Source organism: Lissotriton vulgaris, chromosome 1_1, assembly GCF_964263255.1.
Source record: "Lissotriton vulgaris chromosome 1_1, aLisVul1.2, whole genome shotgun sequence".
Lineage (NCBI taxonomy): Eukaryota > Metazoa > Chordata > Amphibia > Caudata > Salamandridae > Lissotriton > Lissotriton vulgaris.
Window position 1 is genome coordinate 2044139891 of NC_141685.1, and position 22217 is coordinate 2044162107.

The following is a 22217-nucleotide window of genomic DNA, read 5'->3' on the forward strand; positions in this document are numbered from 1 at the left end:
ACCCCCCATTTTTTGGGGGGGCTACGAAAGGGGGCTCTATTTTTGGGCTTCAAAGTTCAAAGGTAGGGTGAGCAGATGTCCCGTTTTTTGTTTGGTGTTACTAGTGTGGGTAACATGTATTGAAAGTGAAATACTGCCAATTTTGTTTTTCACTATTGAAAGGCTATCTTGCCCATAGAATAACATGGGGAATGCTGTGTGACGGGAAACAACACTTACAACGCAACTTTTACAACGCACTACCTGTACAACGAAACTTTTACACTGCAACATCCATTACAACGCATGCCATTACAACGCAACCATTACAACGCATGTCACTACAACGCATACCACTACAACGCATACCTTTACAATGCAGTCATTACAATGCATACCATTACAACGCATACCTACACTATCCAACACTTACCCTACTGTTGCACCCCCTGGAGTTAGAATAGTAATTTGTACCCCTACACTATCCAATACTTACCCTACTGTTGCACCCACTGGAGTTAGAATAGTAATTTTAACCCCTACACTATCCAACACTTACCCTACTGTTGCACCCCTGGAGTTAGAATAGTAATTTTTACCCCTACACTATCCAATACTTACCATACATGCAATGTAACGGTATGCGTTGTAATGGTATGCGTTGTAAATGTAGTATGCGTTGTAGTGGAATGCGTTGTAAAGGTAGTTTCAAAGATTTCGTTGTAATGGCATGCTTTGTAATGGAATGTGTTGAAATGGATGTTGCGGTATAAAAAATGCGTTGTAAAGGTATGCGTTGTAAAAGTATGCGTTGTAACGACATACATCCCTGAGTGACATGTCTACCTGCATGTCTTCCCATAACGGCAAGATAGACATATGGAATCTGGTACCCCTGAACTCGGAATTTATTAACACATCCTTTAGTGAAGATGGTTTTTAAATTCTAAGTTTTAAAATAGCACTTTTAGAAAGTAGAGGTTCATCAGGCGGAGCTATGTTGCGTCTGGAGAGGCACAAGGCGTCCCCTAGCAACCGGGGTTCCCTGCAGCTCGTGATCGAGGAAAGGAGCTGCCTGAACCTGAGGCCGAGGCGCGTCCCACCGGCGAAAGCGGCTGCACCGGAGATCAGCGCGGACTGCAGAGCCCCCTTCACATCCTAAGGTAACTGGTAACCGGAGTTTGCACAGGGGGGAGATTATGATCACACGCGCTACTGGCGGGCCTGCCTTCTCTTTACAGGTCGCCCTGTTGCTACTTACGTGTCAGTGGCATAACAAAACTTGAGGGGGGCCACCCTGCAAAGTTCCTCTGACCACACTCAAGAGCTTGGTGAGCCCTGCATCGTGAGGGCTGCGGGCGACTTTGTTACACCACAGGAGGAGATCCATATTCAAGACTTCTTCTGGACTTTAACACAATAGCTGCCCTCACTTTCCAGTTTATAATTCAGTTCACATCTGGTTGGCAGCCCTTGCAGTTGCTCATTGTTGCCCTCTCTATATCTTGGGTCACCGTTAGCACCTCTCCTGCCATGCCCCTTTGTAGTGCTGCTTCTTGCCTACTTTGTTTGGTGGGTCTTACAAGTGTGTTTGCAGCAGTGTGCCGGGTACTTCAGTCAGATTCCTGGCACGCCCCCGGGTCACTGTTGTACCACTCACTGCTGAAGCCAGTACGGCTTGTTTCATAAGGAATCTATTCCTTGTTATATGCACAGTATTATCTGTACAGCACATGCCCTCAGTCCTACAGCCAGTCAGCTTTCCTCCCCTTGTAACACCAAAACAGGGGATGCTGTCTCTTGAAACAGAGCTATGCAAAGGAGGTGGGCTCCAGTTCGCCATTGCTCTTCTGCTCCCATTCCCTGGTTCTCTAAAGACAGGGTAATTCTCTTTCTCACCTGATTTCTTGGCCTGTTGGCACTTTCCATCCTGTGCACCTGTTGGCACTTTCCATCCTGTGCATTAGTGCAGAGATTGAGGGATGGCACTGGCTTTTAGTGGATTTATGAGTCCAAAACTTGACAGCAATTCATGTTAGAATTATTCCCATCACCTCTTAGGTTGTTGCGGCTGACTCCTTAAACGCCGAGGCTATGCCTAGTTGTGGGTACCACGCTCAATTGTCATAGGAACTAAGCTATACCTCTCTGATGAGTCCTAAGTACGTTTTGCTGACCCCATCTCTAATTACACATTAGTTGTCCCAATTAATCCATTATAGTGTAATAAGAAGGTGTTTTACAGTTGTGATATATGGGAAAACTCTACTTTGGGTGATTCTGTGACTCCACGAGTGCAGCTTGGGCATTTTTGAAAAACATCTCAGTCACATTAGTTTTGAAATAACGTTCTGCACGCTAGGAGCAGAAGGGCTCAGTCAATTTCATGCTGATGGGTAAAACTCAATGGTCCCCCATTTGAAATATTTGACACAAAGCTTTATGTAAAGAGTTGGCTGGCAAAAGGTAGGAGGTCTGCTGAAGAAAATTGTTGTGAGAAACCCCAGCAAAATAGACACAGTGAATATCTTCAAGGGTTTTGGGAAATCCTGCAACAGATTTCTAAGTAATGTAAATAATTTGTACATGTTTTTTTTAAGTGTTTGGTATTTTATGGCTATACTTAATAAATATACTTTTTTTACTATTTTATTATCCTTTGCAGGATGCGACTGCATGATTTTCTTAGCACACAATGCTACTTATCTTGATTTAGACCACGCCCCTACTCGGGTAGGCCACACCCCTCTAAGAAATTTTTCACGCCCCTTTTAGAGCACCCTTAGGTTTTTTTTCCCACTTAAAGCCCTGTTTACAGGCAATATTTTACTTCGGCAGATATGGAAAATTCCTTAATGGTATAGGCAGGCACAATCAATAGTTTCGATGAGAATTGTGTCTAAGCCATCGTAGACAACAAAAGGAAAATGTAATTTTGAAATATGAATGAGTTGAATCGATAGTTCGTCGACTGAACAGGGACCGCCACGTTCCACTTCTGCAAATATTTAATTTTAAACTTGTGTTATACAATTTATTTTCAGAATGTCGCTAATGTATTTACTATTAAAGATGCTTTGCTTTTTCTTCGCCCTGTCGACAATACTTGGAAAGCAAGTGAAATCCGATAATTCAGAGGAAGACCTCGGGGTGGCGCAAAAGAGCAGCAATGTAATTCTCCATCTCTTTGACACCCGGTCCGTGGCCCTCAGCACTGCAGCCCCTCGGTCTGCTCCACTGGAAGGAACTAAGGGGGCTGCTGCAGTGGGCACTGCCGGTTCACCTTCGGTGAGCTTAAGAGTTGGAGGAAGTGATGCGGCTTCTAGCCGGAAAAGTGCCCCTGTGAGCCTCCCGGGAGGTGCGCTACTGCGATGGGAGGGACCCGAGTGAGGGCGCTCTCCACGGTCCGCAGACCGGAGTCTATTGATCATTCATTTAGTATGAATGAAAGAAGGGCACTGAGTGTTTGCAGGCGGGTTTAGAGAGCTGTGAGGGGGCGAGCGGGGGGTTCCCACCATTAACCCATGTGGTCGCATTCAGGATCTAACAGGGGATATTTCTGGAAGACAAAAAAATCTGCGTTTGATCAGCGGTTTGGCTGGCAGGGCTTCGGCGCCCCCTCCTGTACCCTGCCGCTGCAGGAGGCGAGGGGAGCTGCAGTGCGCACCGAGGGGACAGGGGAGGCGCTTCGGTTGGGAGATCCAGGCAGCAGACAGAGCGAGGGAGCCTAACGGAGGGAAGCCCACGGAGGATGCTGCGGAGAGGGGGCGGGCGGGAAAGGATGAGATGAAAACCGACCTCACCTCGGGGGGTGATATTAACCGTCAAAGACTGGATGGACCCAGGCAGGTCCGGGGAAGGAGGGTGCTGGTGAGATAGAGGTCAGAGGCGGGGAGATTTATTGCTTGAGGCAGGGGGGGGTCACTGGAAAGGCAGTGACAGCGCAGAGGGCCAGGAGGAAACACACAAAGGCACAGCATCCCCCGCCCCCTCACACACCCCCCTCACACACAGTATGGAGATGGAGCCGGGCTGCTGGCGCTCATAGGGCCGCCAGATCTCGGAGAAGCTCCGGGGAGTGGACTCTGGCACCGACAGGAGGCTCGGCGGTGCAGGCGGCATGGCTGCCCCGTGCAGCTGACTCCCGGCCAGGAGGCTGCTGCATGGAGCAGATGCTGGGGCGGCACGGCGCGCCGGCCCGGGGCCTCTCGCGGAGGATGCTGTGGTGCAAGTGGCCCCGCACGCGGCTCCCCGTGGGGGCCAGCGCCCTGTGTGTCGTCGTCCTGTGCTGGCTCTACATCTTCCCCGTGTACCGGCTGCCCGAGCAGAAGGAGGTGGTGCGGGAGGTCCTGCAGCACGTCGGAGCCTGGAGGAGGAACCTGACGGCAGCCAGTCAATTCAGGTACCAGCGCGGAGGCGCCGTCTGTGCTCTGCTCCACCCCCTGCATCCTCGGTCCCTCCGCTGCCTCACACCGCGCAGCACCCTCTGCATCCCAGCTGTCCACAGCGAGGCTCTCCTCACACCACAGGCATGCAGTGCCCAAGGGCTCCGGTCAAGTAAAAGTGACATGGGGCTTACTTATCCAAATAGTGCACTCTACGCATCCTTATTAATTCGGGTACCAGAGTAACTAACGGCCCGTCTGCACCACTGCCTGCAGTTCAACTTATTTTCACCCATTCATTCATTCATTCATTCATTCATTCATTCATTCATTCATCTATTCATCTATTCACACGCCTTCTGGCGCACCCGTCGTTCGCTATCTACGCCGCTCTGCTTCACACTTTTAATGTGTGTATGTGCTGATAAACATCAGTCCACGTTTTAAACCACAGTGCTCATCTTTCATCCCTTGACCCTGAATTGTTAGTGAGTGCGCGGATCATAGACACGTCACAAGTGAGAATAAAAGTGTATGAAGGCTGTCTGGGTGCATGGATTGATTGCTGGACCACGGTTCATTTGTATACATGATGCAAATGGGTCTCGTGTAGCCGTATACGATATATATATCTTTAGCTCAAGCCTAGTAAAAGGCAGCGAGCGCTGTGGAGAGGGTACCACTCACTGCGGTAGAGGGTAAACGAGGCATAAAGTAATACTGACAGCTGGGTTGTGGACGGTTAATGTGCCGTAATGTAGAGTTCTTTCACGAGGCAAGATTAGACTCTTTCCTAAATTTGAGAAGTGTGTTTAAAACATGAACTGTGGCCCACGAAACTGAGTGTAAAGTCTCGGGTGCAGGTTGTCAGAATAAGAGAAAGAGAGAGAGAGAAAACTCTGTTTATTTAGACCTTAGTCTTTAAAACCAAATCGAATAAAATTCAGGATATATAATTAGTTATTAGTAAAACAGTGTACAACTTTTGTTAAAATCTTTAAAAGGTATAAAAACATACAGAACATTCTACTTAAAATCAGAGTCGTCTTAGACTTTTAAAATCAAGGCTGTTCATTATCTTCAGCTGTCCACCATTGCTGTTAGGAGATTAAATGGTATTCGACTCTTTCCTAAATTTGAGAAGAGTGTTTAAAACATGAACTGTGGCCCACGAAACTGAGTGTAAAGTCTCGGGTGCAGGTTGTCAGAATAAGAGAACTTGGGCTATCTGTCTGCTGGACGTGTTAGAAGTTTGGTTCCGGTTTCATTCTTACCCTATTGTCGAGTGTGCCTAATTTTGTTAATTTTGGGTTAAAACGTAAGATTCTCCTAAAGTTATCAATCAGTGGCGATTTATTTTTTCCCTTCTTCCTCTCGGGGACTGTGATGAACGCGCCTCATTGATAGCAGAGAGCGCCGGTGTGACGGGGTCAGCAGCTGTTTCCTGCCGTGTACGGTGTACTTCACGTGACTTGGCGGGGTCAGCTATCGGGTCTTAGCCGGGAAGAGGCCATGGCTGCCGCAGTACGCGGATCACATTCCTGGAGCGAGGAGGCTCTTCTCGGACAAAGAGGGAATGGCGACCAGTGCCGCGCTCCCTGGCAGAGCTGCTGCCCCCTGACGGACGGAGCGATAAACCTAGGATGGTGGGGGGCGGGAGGAGCGGCTCGGCTCCAATTGGAGCCCTCGGTCGGCACTTCTCTTTCTCAGGGTCACTTCAAGAATTTGGAAACAGAGGGCTGTCACCGTGTTCTGTGCAAAGCCCCAAGAATTGTCAAATCTCGCTCACTGAATTAAACCAAAGTTGCCTGCAGAGGGGGCATGGCCCTGAGCTGTCCAGCTCTCGCTGGCGGTAACACACGTTCAAGGGATATGACGGCTGGGGGGGACATTATTTTAGGAGATGCAAAATAACGGCCCATTCAGACCAATGGAAGTGTAAAGACATTAAATTCCATTTGCCACAACATAGCGTCGGACACATGGTTTGTCGGTCTTGCTTTGGTGACCCCCCTTGGGTATGCTGTTTTTTCGACATGCTTCATATTTAAATCAGACACGGATGTCTGGAGCTCTCGTGATTAAAGAGTTTTGAGTGTTGCTGATACAGAAAGATACAAACAAACATACAGCCGCTCGAGACTTACTGCGAGGTGTCCTTACATACTCTGTTTATTGGGTCTAGCTTTTGCCTTTTTTGCCCTAACTGATATACGTTGTCCGTGTTTTCTCTGAATTCGGTTCAATTCCTTGAATCCGAGATATCTTAACCTAATTTTCCAGGCGCGAGCTGGGCAAGGTTGATGAACTGAGACTGCGCGCGCCGTCAAACTAACTGCAGCTTCGGTGCTGCTTCCGGCCGCCGCTGTGTTTGCAACGAGTACATGCTTGATACTAGCCTTCCCTTCAAGTCGAGCCAATCTTAAATCGAATATTTTGACAGAAGTGCGCTTAGCTACTCGGCTAACGTTCAAAGGCTCTGACGTGCGCACAACAGTGTTCCAAAGTTTGTAAAGGGCAGCATAATTATCCAAAAGAGAGTGGCTTAGATAAAAAATATACCTGTCAAAAACAGCTGCTCTGTTGTCACTGAGCAGCAGGGAGAACCTTGTAGAGCAGACCTGAGAATTGTACAAACATTAGGGTGACCAGCTTTTGAGAACCAAATACCGGGACATTTTGGAAAAATAGAAGGCCTACAATTTTTCATCATCGGAATGGTGCAGAATGACAGCTGTCATCAACATAGGATCATAGAAGAGACAATACGAAAATAAATAAAATGTAAATTCTTCAACCAAAATGATACCTATTAATTAAATTGCTTACTTATGACAGCTGCTAACTAGCACAGCTTTAGAACACCCCAAAAAGTGCCTCTCACTGTTTTCAGTCGACCCCCTCTAAAAACCATGACATAAGCCAAAATTGCCGAAATCTGCCCAGACAGCTGGTGAAAAACCGGGACTGTCCGAGCAAATCCAGGACGTTTGGTCACCCTAACCAACATGGGAGTCATTATGGATAGCAGGGTGTAGCAGCTGCTACCCCTGCCTTGTCCCTTAGTAGCCCTGGCTTCACCTAACTTTGGCGGTTGCAAAGGCAGTGCTAAGGAGAGATAGACTGGCATATTTTAACAAGCATCGGCAAAGCTTAATTTTAAGGGCTAGTGCAGGTTTATTAAGTTTGCCATGCTTGTCTGGATTGGAAAATGAAAGATAAGGGGCAGGGTTGTCATGGAGAAAAAGAAGAAATGCACTCTTATCTTATCTTATCTTATCTTTATTATACAGTTAATAAAAACCGTAATGTACAAACAGAGCAATGCATGTTCGATTAAAATTTTAAAATATGTAAAAATATGATCAGGTTCTTAATGCTGGGCGTTTATGCAGTGCAGTTAAAATGATATTGACAAACTTCCCAGCTCTTGCTAAGGCCTGGGCTGAATTGTTACTAAAACACAAAGTCGATGCTTCGCTACAGTGTCTCAGTGATTGTTCCCGAAAGACGGGGATCAGTAGGCGACGTCGATCGGTGGCAAAGAATGGGCAACAGCAAAGCAGGTGGAGCCAGGACTCATGCTTATAGTTACAAAACCTGCAAATGGGCTGCTCATTCCACCGAGCCCACTGGGGGTTAAAGTCAAAGATTGGTAGGGCTAGCAGCCTCATGTATAATATTTTGTTACAAGTCTGAGGGTTAAGGGAGTAGTTGAAGTATATTTAAGGTTTTCCCTTGATATAGGATTCGTTCAAGGCAGTAAAAAGTTCGTTTTTAGATAGCCCGGCAACGTCGGTCTGAAATGAAACTGAGATGATTTGTTTTGTTATTGTTTTTTTCCATGTTAGCAGAGGAATAGTTGGGTTAATGAGAGAGGTTGGTTCAATCTTTAGTGTAGAGATAGCAAGGTGCAACTGTTTGTGCCAAGGGGAGTGTTCGTCTTTAAACACAGCTTGTAGTTGCTCTTTCAAAGATTGGCCTGGTGCTCGTAAGGTGTGTATATAGTATTTGATTAGGTCGCCCAGGCAATAGAGGTTTGCGCATGTCAGGCCCAGCTCGAATCTCATCCTCGACCTCCTCACATGCTGCGGAACGGAGAAGATTTTCTTATAAGCTTTTATTTGTAGGTTTCCCAGAAATGCGTCCATTTTCCCGGGAAAGGCCAAGTGGCCGTAGGTCACTGCAGTTAATAGTTTGGCCCGCAGCACCCTTAGGATTGGTTCGGCTGAGGGACTGTGCAAATGACGATTCATGCGCCTAAGGCTATGGATGATCCTCATACCCTTAAGTGTCTAAGGTGTACTGCTTGATTTGCCCTGGCGTTGAACCAAACTCCTAGGTAGTTGTAGCTGGTGCAAGTCGTTATTTGTGATCCCCCTGCTCTCCAAGTAAGATTTTTCTTTTTGTAGCTCCCAAACATCAAAATTTTGGTTTTTGATTCATTCATCACAAGATGGTTCTTTGTATTATATTTATTGAGAGCGGTGAGCGATCTTTGCAATCCTGTTTTCGTATGGTCCATGATGATGATGTCATCGGCATATTGCATTGTCTGTAGGCGCAGCCCGCCCAGTTTTGGGGCAGCCAGGGCTGCGTCAGCCAGTTCCTTTGGTAGATCCACGGTGTAAAGGTTGAATAGTAGCGGAGCAAGTACACAGCCTTGTTTTAGGCCGTTTTCAGTTGCAAATTTTTTGGATAATGTTTGTGCGCTCCCTTAGAGTGTTGAATAAAAAAAAGGTCTCCTCAAGTAAGCTGTGGAAGGATACACCTCACCCAATCAGAAACAATGTAAAGCAGCAACATTCCTGTGGTGGAGCAACCAGAAAAATAGGGAGGAAAGCCACCAAATAAGGAACAGAGAAATGAAATATACACAACATCTATCCAACAGAGACCAAGGGGCTGACCTAAAGCCCACTCTATATATTTTATTGTTGGCAATAGGTCTTCAAAAAGAAACAGCTAAACCTGTCTGTAGTTAATACTTAAAAATGACCTACTTTTAATTTCCACTCTCTTCCTTTACGAAAGGAGCAACTCGCCACAGACTGCATAGTTGCAATTCACAGTTGTTTGATTTTGTCCTTTTCGAGCAAGGAAGTGCCTAGCAAACTGCGGTTGAAAGTCCTTGCTGGTACAGGACAACACCAAGCATGGAAGCAGGATTTTAACTCAATGGATTTGGGCCTTCAGGCTCACTCACACCAGACCAGTGAGACATAGTATGTAATGTTCACCTGTGCCTGAGGCTGGACCCTTCCATAGAAAAGCCACCATCTAAGTAATCAATGAATCACTAACTTCGAGCTGAAGCATTATGGAAACCTTGGGGCTAAGTCATTTGGAGAACTCTGCATTTGCAAAATATGCATATGTGGTAGATATTGGTGGAAAATTGACACTGGGGAAGTTCCAAAATCGTGGAAGGGGAGTGTTGTAATCCCAATACATAAGAAAGGCTCTAGGTTGCTTCCTGGCAACTATAAGCAGATAGCTCTCCTGGACGCAACAGGAAAGATTTTTGCAGAAGCAGTACTAGATCATCTTAAAGACTGCGCATTTCCATCAGGTCTAATTCCTTTATATCAAGCGGGGCTTAGACCTAAACACTCGGTCACTGACAACATTGCAGTGCTGCAAACAATAATCGATAAATATGTAACCCTAAAATCTCAGGTAGTATATGCAGCATTCGTCAATTTCACGACCGCATTCGACAGAGTGGATAGAAGAACGCTCTGGAGAAAAATTTGTCAAATGGGTATCCTGGATAACCTACTCCATGTAATGACATCACTATACTCTGGAACTTGGTGCCAAGTCCAAATGGGAAAGGAGAAGGGTCTCACAAGCCCAATACCTAGACCAAACTGCCTCAGACAAGGATGCCTTCTTACTCCATTACTGTTTTCCTTATATTTTAGTGATCTGCCCGACAAGTCTGTAACTTTCCACCCAAACTTGCATTTCATAAAATCCACACCATGATGTATGCAGACGATGTAGTCATCCTAGATTTAACACCATTTGGCCTGCAAAGAAATCTGCAAGCACTTTATGAATACACAGAAGAACATTACTTAATACGGAACACCTCAAAAACAAAAATAGTTCCATATATTGGGGAAGGAAACAGTATATTAACTATAAATGGACTTTAGGGGGTAAACTGTTGGAAGTGGCAAATGAATATACCTACTTAGGGAGAATTTTTTCTAAATCACTGCAAAACTCGCCTCATGTACAGAATCTGAGTCGGAAAGTCGACGTTCATGTGGGGGCACTCTTACAATTATGTGCCTCGACCTGTCACAGGCATTTTTCTTCTCTTCTTCAGGTATAAAGTGCTGAGATTCCACCAGTACTATCATACGCTCTTGAATACATCCCACTAAGTCAATGGAAATATCTGGACCTCAAAGAAGGGAAAGTCTTACAGAAACTTACAAAGATGTCCCAAGCAGTTCCGGTACAAGCTCTCTGCCTTGAACTTTCACTAGTTAGCTCTTTTGCAAGAGGAATAAGCAATATTATCAGATGGGCATACAACCTCATCCATGTAGAACAAGGATCGCTACGATCCCTATTAAAAATAGGGACTTTCGAACAAGGATCGATAAAATATCTATTTTGTAGGAATGTCGCAATTGCTTTTAAATGATCAAATGTTAATATAAATATGTTGCAATCATAGACTCCTGCCCAGTTGAAGCTCTTTGTAAAACATCTGACCAAGGTTAAACTTTGATCTCGACATTCAGCATTGCTCCAAATTCACATTATACAAAAAACATGCTGAAACAATTGAATATAGGAAAATACAGCAGTATATCCATTTTAACCTGAAGCACGGTGTCAGGCGCTCGAATATATTACTCCGGCTTGGGATACTCCCATTAAAATCTCTTACACTCAAGTGGCTCTCAAAGGAAAAAGAAAAAACTAGTACTTTCTGTAGTCTATGTAATGGCGGGGAGCAAGATTTGGAACACATACTGTTTATCTGCCCAAATGTGACAGTTGTAGACGCTAGAAAAAGGTTTATACAACCCATCAGAACAAAATGTTAAATTAATTCAGCTCAAACCTTGATTTCGCTTTGTAAGGTACCGCCAAATGAATTTGTATGTTATAATCTATTCAAATTTTTAAAATCTTTTTTAACGTTGTACTAGAATGACAGCCTTCATCATTTTACTGCAAAACTTTTAAAGGACATTTTATGTATCAAATATTTGTTGTTCTCTGCTGAGAACTAAATCAAATAAACTTAACTTGAACTTAATTTGTAGAAAATTGCATTGTATTTTAAGTGGGCTTTACAGAAACTGATAAACATACTAACTGGCGTTGAGGAATTTGCACAGTGTGGATTAGGGGTGCTTGTTTAAAACTTTCAAAGCATACATAGCTATTTGGACAAAATATACTACTAGGTCATTATAGAAACAGGCAATTGTATTTTACTTGTATATTGCCCATATTTCTTTTTCTTTTTCTTATGATCCAATTATTTATTTTAGTCACTAGCCTGCATAGTCATTTTTGAAATATCTCAAGTGCTATATGCGCTTACTAACTCAGGTAAAAAAGATATAATAACCAGAAGGCGGGATCCAACTATAATAGAAAGTTGCTACTTTTTGTACCTTGGACTTGGGGTGTACTCACCACCACGTATTCTCAGGACGGCTTGAATTCAACAATTGCGGTCTATCAGAACTTCTGTCGCATTGAAGGATGTGCGTCCTACATTGCTGATCGATTCTATTTCAGTTGGATCCCGCCTTCTGGTTATTATATCTTTTCTGTGAATGCGGCCACTCAAGGTTTTTTTCACCTGAGTTAATCTTGCTCTGGTTTTTCCTGTATTATGAACATATACGGTTTACATTACCAAATCTAATGGTGTTGGCTACCTCAGACTGACTCACTGTTTGTAATACAACTCAGCTCTTACTGAGGTCTGATTTCGGACCCGGCAAATACTGGATGAATAAAGTCCGGTTTGCTATACCTGAACCGTGTTGGATACCCTTGAGCGGGGTATTGCAGCAGATTGAATCCTGCTCAAATGGTGGGTTGACGTTTCTTAGAAATTGGATTCGACTTTGTCCCTCTGATCTGGCTTACTATCGCCTTGATTCAACAATTGGAACGTGGTCCATCAATTATGCTTCTTGCCCTGACGAAGTTCCGATAAGGGGAACAAAACGCGTTGGCTGTTGTCCGGTTTTATGTTTTATGAAATAAAGAATAAAGGAATGTGAAAGACCATTTTGGGCTAAAGTGTGACTTCATCCCTGGTGCTACCTCCACTTTTCTTCAAAGTTTTGTCTCTGGATTTCCAGTGGGACCTAATTTCAGCAGGTCTCGGAGACGTTCTGGCACAGTACTTGATTATTTAGTGGACTTTAAAATTGATGTGCTTAACATACAGTCAGCTGCAGGATTCTTTTTTTTGTTAACTTAGTTGCATCTATTCGAACACTTAATATTTGTACATAGCCATGCATTATAAATATGTTTCCAAAATGGCCGACTGTTTTTACCTACGGAATTAGTGCAGATTGTAGTATGCCTCTTTTCATGACTGTTATGCAAAAAACTTTATTTAATACTTGCCTTGTGTACATAGCGGCGTTGTGATCAATGCTTTCAAGCCAAAACGTGTAGACGTTGCCTGGTTCGGCTTTGTGTTTATTAAAACATTTTTCATTTCCACTGCGTGCCGTCTCCTGCTTGAGTTTTCTGGTGTTGTCTTGTATATATAAATATATCACAGAAAACCTACCCTGTAAGAGACAGCTTACACTCAGAGGAACAAGAAATTTTTTGTTTATTAAATTCTGCAACTCCGGATATTAAAGAGAGATGCACACTCATCTATTATTATACATGGACTAACATCAACATGTTTCTCTAAATTCATCATAATTATGTTATGGTACAATGATTCAATTGCAATGGTAGAATTTTATTAAAAAGAATACTTTTATAATAAACAATGCCTTTCATCTTGAACGATTCATGGCACCTGTCTTCACCCGTGCCGATCTCAATCACTTTGCTCATCTTTGTTCAATCACTCACATGCCACTCTAACTTCTAGTCAATCAATGTACCTATGTGCTACTCATTGCCAATTCCAAAGACAATATTCATGCTCGTCATTGCAAACTTCCAAGACCACTATTGATAATAGGCTATATTGTTTAATATAATCCAACCATTGCGATTGAATCATTGTGCCAAAAATGACTAGAATTTGGTAGAAAAGATGCCATAGATACATTATTGAAGCAATACCAAAGAGGATGATGGACAGAGCGCTTGAGCAAATCAAACACTCACCCCCAGTCAAGTCAAGTCAAAGCACACTTTATTCGATTTAAAAAAAAAATCATAAAAGCCACATACAATACATATACATTAAAATCACAATTCATTTATGTACAAAAATCAGAGATGACCATAATTACTGGAACTTAATTGGCTCATAGAATTAAAATCCATTAGAGTGATACCATATTTACAATAAAATGTTCAGTGGAACCCGTTTATTCCTAATTCTAAAAGCTTCCGCTAGAAAGCTGGCAACACTGAAAGTAATGTAAACATTGCCCAACATCTGGAGGTAGATTAATGCAGGTCTGACTTGAATAAAGCCAGCCTCCCTCAAAACAGGTAACAGGTGTTTTTTCCTAGCGGCAGTATAAAACCCACAAAACATCATAAAATGCATGGTATCTTGCTTTGAGAAGTTATCACACTCACAAGGAGGGGCATCTTCTGGGTTGTCCCATGATGGGTAGCAGCCTAAAGAGAATTGAATCAAATTAAACCTAAATCTGACTAATAGGATTCTATGAAGAGGTCTTGTGACGTATTTCAGATAGGGTTCCAGAGAGGGCGTAGTAATTAACATAGAGTGTGCTCTTACAGATGGTTTCATTAATTCTTTCTCCTCTCTATTAAGACGGGACGAATGGACCTTGATCCACTTTACATCTTCTCTCCTGATATTAGATGGAGTTGAAAAAAGTTCCAGCCTACCTAAGGCAAAAAATGTATTTTTTAGATACTTCAGCCAGGGTATTTTCATGGCATGGTCCAAAGAAATGACATCCTCCAGAATAAGATGATTCAAAGTTAACTCTGGATTTAGCCATGTCTTTGCCCAAAATAGGAGGGGTGCCAGGTTCAACTTATCTGCAATGTAGGGCAAACCCACTTCCTCGTGAATAGAAAAGGTAGGGGTCGATTTGGGAACTGAAAGCAGTTGTCTGATTATTCCATTTTCTACCCTTTGGATTTTATCTTGGGTAGCGTAGCCCCCCAAGGCGGCCCCATAGGTGGCAATGGGAATACACTTTGTGTTATAAACCTTTAACAATGCTTCCATCGGCCTAGCCCCCAGCCTTTTTGTAAAACCCAAGAGTGCAGCTGTGGAACGGGCCAAGGATAAACTCTTCACCTTTATCTGAGGAACCCAGGACCCCCTTTCATCAAAGAGGACCCCCAGGTAAGGGAAGACCGGAACCCTTGAAACCACCTCGCCCTTACATATAAATGTTTTAGTTCTAAACTTTCCTCTCTGTTTACCCACTACCATAGAATGAGATTTTTTAGCATTTACCTTCAGGTCAAGGTTTTCCATAAAGGAGCCAAAACGATCCAATAATGTCTGTAGGCCAATACCTCTGCGGGCAATTAGTACGGCGTCATCCGCGTATAGGAGGGCCGGAACCTGTAGTCCTCCCACACGCGGATCGACTACCCCCCCCTCCTCTAGATGTTTTCCCAACCTGTTTATATAAATGGTGAAAAGGAGGGGGGGCCAGGATACACCCTTGGCGGACCCCTTTCTCTGACCTAAACGTGTCGGTGCACCTCCCCTCATTTGTGACCCTAACCTTGGCGAATAACTCCTGATGTAAAGAGGCCATAAAAGTGACCAAGGAAGGGTCTATCCCCATCTCAAGAAGGATTATCCACAATTTGGACCTATTAACCAGATCGAAGGCCGAGGAGAGGTCCATAAAGGCCAGATAAAGAGACCCCTCCCCGGCCACCGCATATTTGTCGATCAATAGGTGCAAGTTCAAACATTGGTCCAGGGTACCTCGTTTCTCTCTGAACCCGTATTGTATGTTTGAAAGCCCCCCACAGACCTCCAGATTTACACTGAGTTTGGACAATAAGACTCTGCCTAGAATTTTAATGGCAGAGTCAAGGAGGGAAATTGGTCTGTAGCACCCCGGGTCCTCACGTTGTCCCTTTTTAAAGATTGGTACTATAATGGAGGTTGCCCAGGTATTGGGGAACACGTTTTCATTTGCTGCCCTAAAAACTTTGGTTAGAACCTGAGACCAAATTATCGGAGAATGTCTATATAGGTCTGCAGGTACGCCATCGGAGCCCGGCGCCTTGTTTTTTGAGGTCTCCAAAATGGCCTTCAACACCTCCTCCTCAGAAAACTCTACCGGGGGGACGCCCTGGCAACCAATTGGCCGCACGAGGCTGTACTATTCTTGTCACCCCCAGTCAACTGATCTGGGTTTAATCCATCATCATTCTTTAACTCACTCCACCACCCCAGTTCATACATGGCCATATGCAAATCAGTCTGACACTGTGCCTCATGGGAACAGTCCAGCCCGAACTGCCAAGCCATGTTTTCCCTGGACTGGAAACAAGCATCATGGAACCGGTGTCGGGTTCATAACCCTCATCAGCCAGGCTATCCAAAGGAGAAGAAATTATTGAACTAACAAGTAAGCAATTTCTGTATCATCTGGAATCGTAGTATAAAGCAATCAATGCTTTAAGAAAGGTTAGGAAAGAACACTCGCTTGAATTTTATTCATTTTTAACTCAGGATTCTAAGGATGTTTTCCCGCCGTCAATCAGATTGTTGACTACATAAACAGTGGCAGATCTTCTAAAGCCATCCGAGTTCTGGCTTTGAAAGCCAATCCAACACTATGAAGCAGACTTCTGGCCCCTATGTATGACTAAAGTTACAACATTGGTTGCATCCCTAACTCATTGAAAGTATAATGATTGCCCTGCTGAAAAAAGGAAATGAGTCAAGTACAAGCAACTATAGCCAAATCACACTCTTTGATTCTACTGGCAAGATTTTTGCACAAAGTATTGAGATCACTTGCAAGACTGGGCCGATGGTAATGAAATAATTCCTCTGGGACAATCTGATTTTAGATCTAAATGCTCTTTACTGGATACTATTACAGTTGTTCAAACATTAGTCAATAAATATGTACATTTTAAATCTCAAATAATTTGTACTGCTATTATCGACTTTTCAACGACTTTCAATAGTGTAGATAGACCACTTTTATTTAAAAAACTTGCTGATTTGGGTAGCCCACCAAATCTCACCCGAGTAATTATTGCACTTCATTCATCAACATGATTCAGAGTTTTGATGGGAGGACATAAAGGGTTAACTCATAAGCTAGAAACAGGAAAAATATTGAAACAGGGCGGCATACTGGCACCACTCATATTCATGTATTTTGCATGACTTACCACTGCAATTTATACAAGTGAGTCATTCTTCCCCCAGATGGGGAAACCAGTCCTTGCATGGTTTGCTGTATGCTGATGAGTTTTCATATTTTACTCACACTAAGGGGCTGATTATGAGTTTGGCAATGGAGTGGTGGGAACATCCCGCCGCCACACCACCAAACCCATTAGATTGCACACGACCACATCTAGAGTCACGGTCCTCTGGGCAGTTGCAACTATATTTAAAACAGGCTATTCTAAGGTTAAGTTTTGACCTAGACAGTAAATGCTGTTGTGGTTTAAAAATGTATGCATCTTGTATTAACAAATACTCTGTGGTAAGAAGCAAGATTTTTTGTTCCCGTCCCTTGATCACGATATAAGGCTGATACTGCTATAATTTTCCTCTTAGGTTCTACCCTGGCATCTGGGCTGATCAAGGAAGTAACCCTTTGAATGCCAATTCTACGGACTCTTTTTGAGAAGAAGACCAAGCCTAATATTTATGTCACAGTTTTGAAAACCAGGGCATTAGTTAAAAGTGTCATTGTCCGATCAAAAAAAATAAAATGACAAAAAACTCGCAGAGACAAAAGTGAGGCAACATAAAAACTAAGTTCATAGTGGTTGGTAGAGGAGATGAACTACTGAGTGAAAAGAGTTCACCTACATATTGGTTGGAAGCCAAACTCAGGCCAACCAATCAAACTCATGGGGGTCGTCCACAGGTAGCGTTTTCACTTTATTACTGTGTGTGTGTTGCATAAATACTTTACACATTGCCTCTAAGTTAAGACTGACTGCTTTTGTGCCAAGCTACCACAGGGTTTATCACATGTTTATTTAATGATTTTCGTGGTTCACCCAGACAATGATTGTGTTTTATTACTTGAGCGGGGCTCAAAACTAATACCCAATGTCATACACCCTTTTAACCTCATCCCATTGTGTATCGTACCCACATTTCGTTGTCATTCTGTGCCTACAGAGCTACTTCCGTATTTATTACCATCCACCAGGTATATTCAGATACCTCTTATGCTTGCTCATTTCCCCCAGAGGTTGGTTTTGTGGGAGAATCTCTATCCAGGGGTTCAAGTAAATTCTTGAGAACACATTCGAGTACTTGATCCCATAACATTTTGGCTTCCTTGTCATTTTCATCACTACATTATATTGGCAGCGGTAACCACTGTACTTCATTTTCCAAAGCAATTCCGACAGAACCTTCTGAAGTCTCCTACAGCTTGGCATTGAAATTAGGCAGCGAGCAACACGCTCCTTTATGTATAACACTAAACCCTCCCTATACCTCAATGGCATGTTAGTCAACAATGATAAGTGATTCATGAATTACGGTGGTCTATAAGAGTTAATAATGTAATGGCCATAACAAGGGCCAAAATATTTTGACACATGTCTTGTCAGACACCGCGGGGACCTCCATCACAGAAATAGAAAACCGTTGTTGTTTGATGGTCAGTTTGACAATACGCAGAAGTTGGTCATCAGCGATATGTGAGGGCGTTCCTTATGCCATTGACCATGAAAGAGCAATGCCCTTACTAAGTAATCACATTTGAAGCATACACATAAGAACTGGTTGAGACTATATGTGTGGGCAGCTATGATATAAAGATCAAGTGCAGTGAATCTCCTTTAGCCCCATCTGTAGCAGCCCTTCCTTGATGTCTTTCAGACTATGCCAGTCCCATTGCATTGCACTACCTATCATTTTTGAAGTCTTTCCATTAAGAAGCTTCGCCTCTAAGCTTTATTTACATGTTTCCCATTGATCCTAAGTGTACATTAAAATCATAATTATAAATGAATGTCCGTTCTTTCGTTCATCAAGCACTTTTAAACTGCTTACTTAATGACAGCTGGCTCGCCTTGCTGCTAGTGGACAACCTTTACCTTCCTTACCCATCATCCTTACGTTAACAAACTAATTCAGTTAAGGTTGGCACCAAACTCTCCTATATGGTGACCCAAGATAAATCAGGGCAGGTTGGACCACTGACTGTCATTTAGTGTCATGTATTGTTATTTTACGCCCTATTCTGCCCTAAGCCTTGCCCCGTAGCACCCTGCGTTCTTTAGAATGGCACCCATGCCATGCCACGTTAACCAGAGCAGAGCGAAGGCTGCGTGACCTGTCAGTATACCTCTCGAGTGTTCTCCTCCTATCTATAGGATTGTGTGGTGTAAGTTATTTGTTGTCAGTTTGATTGATGGATTGATAAGAAAAGGATAGTTTATAGTGCAGCTTGATAGCTGGAACGACCTGTCTAAGCCTGGCACAAGGCACTGCCGCAATCTGTTGGGTCAATTTGTATTAAAATATAAAATAGAGAATTAATTTTGTAATTATTACATTTTATGTTAGTTAGTTATAACCATTACACCCTAGCAAAGGACACAATAATGACAAAAATATCTAAACCCCAATCCTAAACGTCTACCTTTAACTAGAATAACCATGTTTATAACCATTGCCCACAATTCAAACCTTACATTTTTTTTATTAATATCACATTGTTATTCTTTAGACATAACAAACATCCGGTATTTCACTGTTCTTCGCTATTCTCATTATTTCCCAAAATACAATCTTCCATTTCACTTTTCTATTTTGTCTTCATTATTATGCTATTGTGTTGTCATGGTTTCTTCCTTTTCACATAACTTCAAGCAAAGTTCTTCACCACACATCGTCTCAACCCCTTGCAGTCTCAACCCCTCTCCCGTCTGGTTGCGAACAATTTCCTCCGTGCTCATATATGCTTACATTTGTTTTCAGGTGACCTGATCTAGTCATGTAGCAGACATTTGCTATACTGTAAATAAAATAGGGGGGAAATTGCATTTCAAAAGATTCCAATTTGCTTTTCAACATGGTATGTCGAGGTCGTTTCTAAAATTGGCGGCATCTCCATGACACAGAGTACCATAGCAAAGAGGATAGCTCAATGTGTTAGAATTTTCTTTTTCAGAGTTTCCTTGTTAAAGTTGAATGAACTAATGACAGTTACACCTAAATTGCTGATGTAGATAGTTGTTTATTGTACCAGCCCTATGGCATCATATACTATGGTTTTGATTTATCCTCCCATCAGGCTAGTAGATACCCAGCACCTCAAAGTTGAGGCACTACCCTTTCATGGACAAAGTAAATATTGAAATATTTAAAATCTATTATAGAATGAAAGGCAACAAGAGACAAAGAGAAACATGATGCTAGATTGTGCAAGCCTATAGCAGATATAAAAGCTAATAAATGTATAAAGAATAAAATGAGCTGCAGTGTTGCGTAAATTATGACTTTGGCATAACACTACAAGGTGTGCTTTTCCACCCACGGGTGTCACAGGTGAACTTGATTCAATGCACCAGCAATAAGTTATTGTAGCCCAGCAAGACACTATTCAATGTGTAATTGCTATAGAGGTATTGCTTTGGGTTACTAACAATCCCATAAAGAGATCATAGCCACTCTGGAAACAGCAACAAACCTTATTTTGTTATTCACAGTATCACACACACTGTACTAAGAAGAATAGACACTTTTAAGTTGAAAGTATTTATTATTACAGGGACAATCTTTTTCAGTACATCTAAAACAACTACACGAATATTATAAAAACAGCTACAAGACATGTTATAAATAACAACAATAAAAATGAACATTTCCTGCATTGAAAAAACATAATTTAAAATGTTATCTAAACGCCTAACACCTACTTTTATGTGCTATACTAGGAGAGCATGAAAGGCAGAGCAACTTGTAGTCTGGAGTTTCTTAGGTAGAAGAGATGCACTCCTTACCTTGTTAACGGCAAAGGTTGCCTTTATCAGTGCAGGTGTGAAGACAGTGTAAATACCCACTTGGGTATCAGTCCGTCGGTCTTCCTCCAGGACTTGATTTTTTAAGCTTCAGTCTTCAGGTGAGATGCATCTTCTGCAAAGTGTGACGTGTACTGGCAGCAGGTGAGAAAGTCTCTGGCAGAATACTAGGCGATAACCTGGGGAAAGGACCTCTCCTAACAAGTGGCCAATTTGCAGTCCTTGTATACTAAATCTTATCAGAAAAGGAAATTTCGGACATGTTTAGGAATGCTTGACATTATGTGCATCAGGGTATGCATCCCAGACATTTCCTTATGAACATATAAGGCAAAAGGATGTCAATTCAGACTACGTTATTTTGATTACATATCTGCATGTGTTCTTATTTAGACATGGTGAGTAGGAGACATTTGACCCAGATAAAAGTTGCATTGGAAGCTGTATCTATGTCATTAATTGAAGAACTTGACGATATCATAGTTCCTAGAAATATAAGGTCTAGCAACATCTGCGTTGAAAGGCAGACATGACAATGATTCTGCATGTATCAGGAAATATTGTGCCTTTCAATGTCTAAGTTAAGAAAGATGGCAGTCTCCATGAACCAAGATGGAGTCTGGCCTATATAATATGTAGTCAAACCTTAAGGACTTATCGTCAGCAGTTGGTAAAGACAGCAAGGGCATGGTAAGTAAATATAAGTTGCTCAGACTTAATACTCCATTTGGAAATCATATTCCCTCAACCCTTTACTTCTCCTTGCAGTTCTGAGAATTTCCTTACCCAAATCCTTGCATCAAAACACCTGTACCAAAGGCTTATGATCCAATCTTATCACAAAAGGCGGGTGGTATAATAATACTCCAAGGTGGCGAACAGCACAACTGTATTTAAGGGATCCTTTCAATTACACAGTAATTATCTGATCCCCATAAAGACAAAAGCAACAACTATCTCCTGTCAGTTGTCAATCAATGAGGGACACTTCAAGGGGGAAACAGCCATTACAACGCAGCGTTTTCCCCGCATACACTTAACCACGCATGTATTACAATGAATGCCTTTACGTTGTAAATCTATGCGGGAAAAAGATATGTGTATACTAGCAAAGGTGGTCTATTGTCATCCTTAAAGGAAATGGATCCTTCTGTTTCATCTGTGTGATGTGTTGCGTCTCAGAAGGGCTGGAGAGGTGATGTCGTGTAGTGGTAAGGGGGATTTTGAATTGATGTGTTTAAATGTATTTAATGCATTTAAATCTTAATGTATTTAGGGGAGTAGTAGATTTTAGACGGGCTGGGGGAAGGGGTTAAGCTTCTTGGGCACAGAGGCTTGGTAGTTGGAAGAAGGACCGGGGGTGGGGGAGAAAGGAGTCATGCAGGGGTCCATTTTTATGGTTCAGGGCACGGGATGGGTATTTGTTAAAAGCTCCCCTTTTATGCCTCAGGGCAAGGAAGGGGTTGT

General features: G+C 42.8%; 1 protein-coding gene across 1 annotated transcript in view; it reads left to right on the top strand.

Moving 5' to 3' along the window:
- Positions 1 to 3708: 3708 nt before the first annotated feature.
- The window catches only part of ST8SIA1 (ST8 alpha-N-acetyl-neuraminide alpha-2,8-sialyltransferase 1), a 554515-nt gene continuing 536006 nt past the window's right edge, over positions 3709 to 22217 (top strand). Inside the window, exon 1 of the mRNA XM_086920406.1 lies at positions 3709 to 4381. Within this exon, the coding sequence (XP_086776532.1) occupies positions 4143 to 4381 (239 nt within the window). The 5' untranslated portion in view covers positions 3709 to 4142. The remainder of the gene's footprint in view (positions 4382 to 22217) is intronic.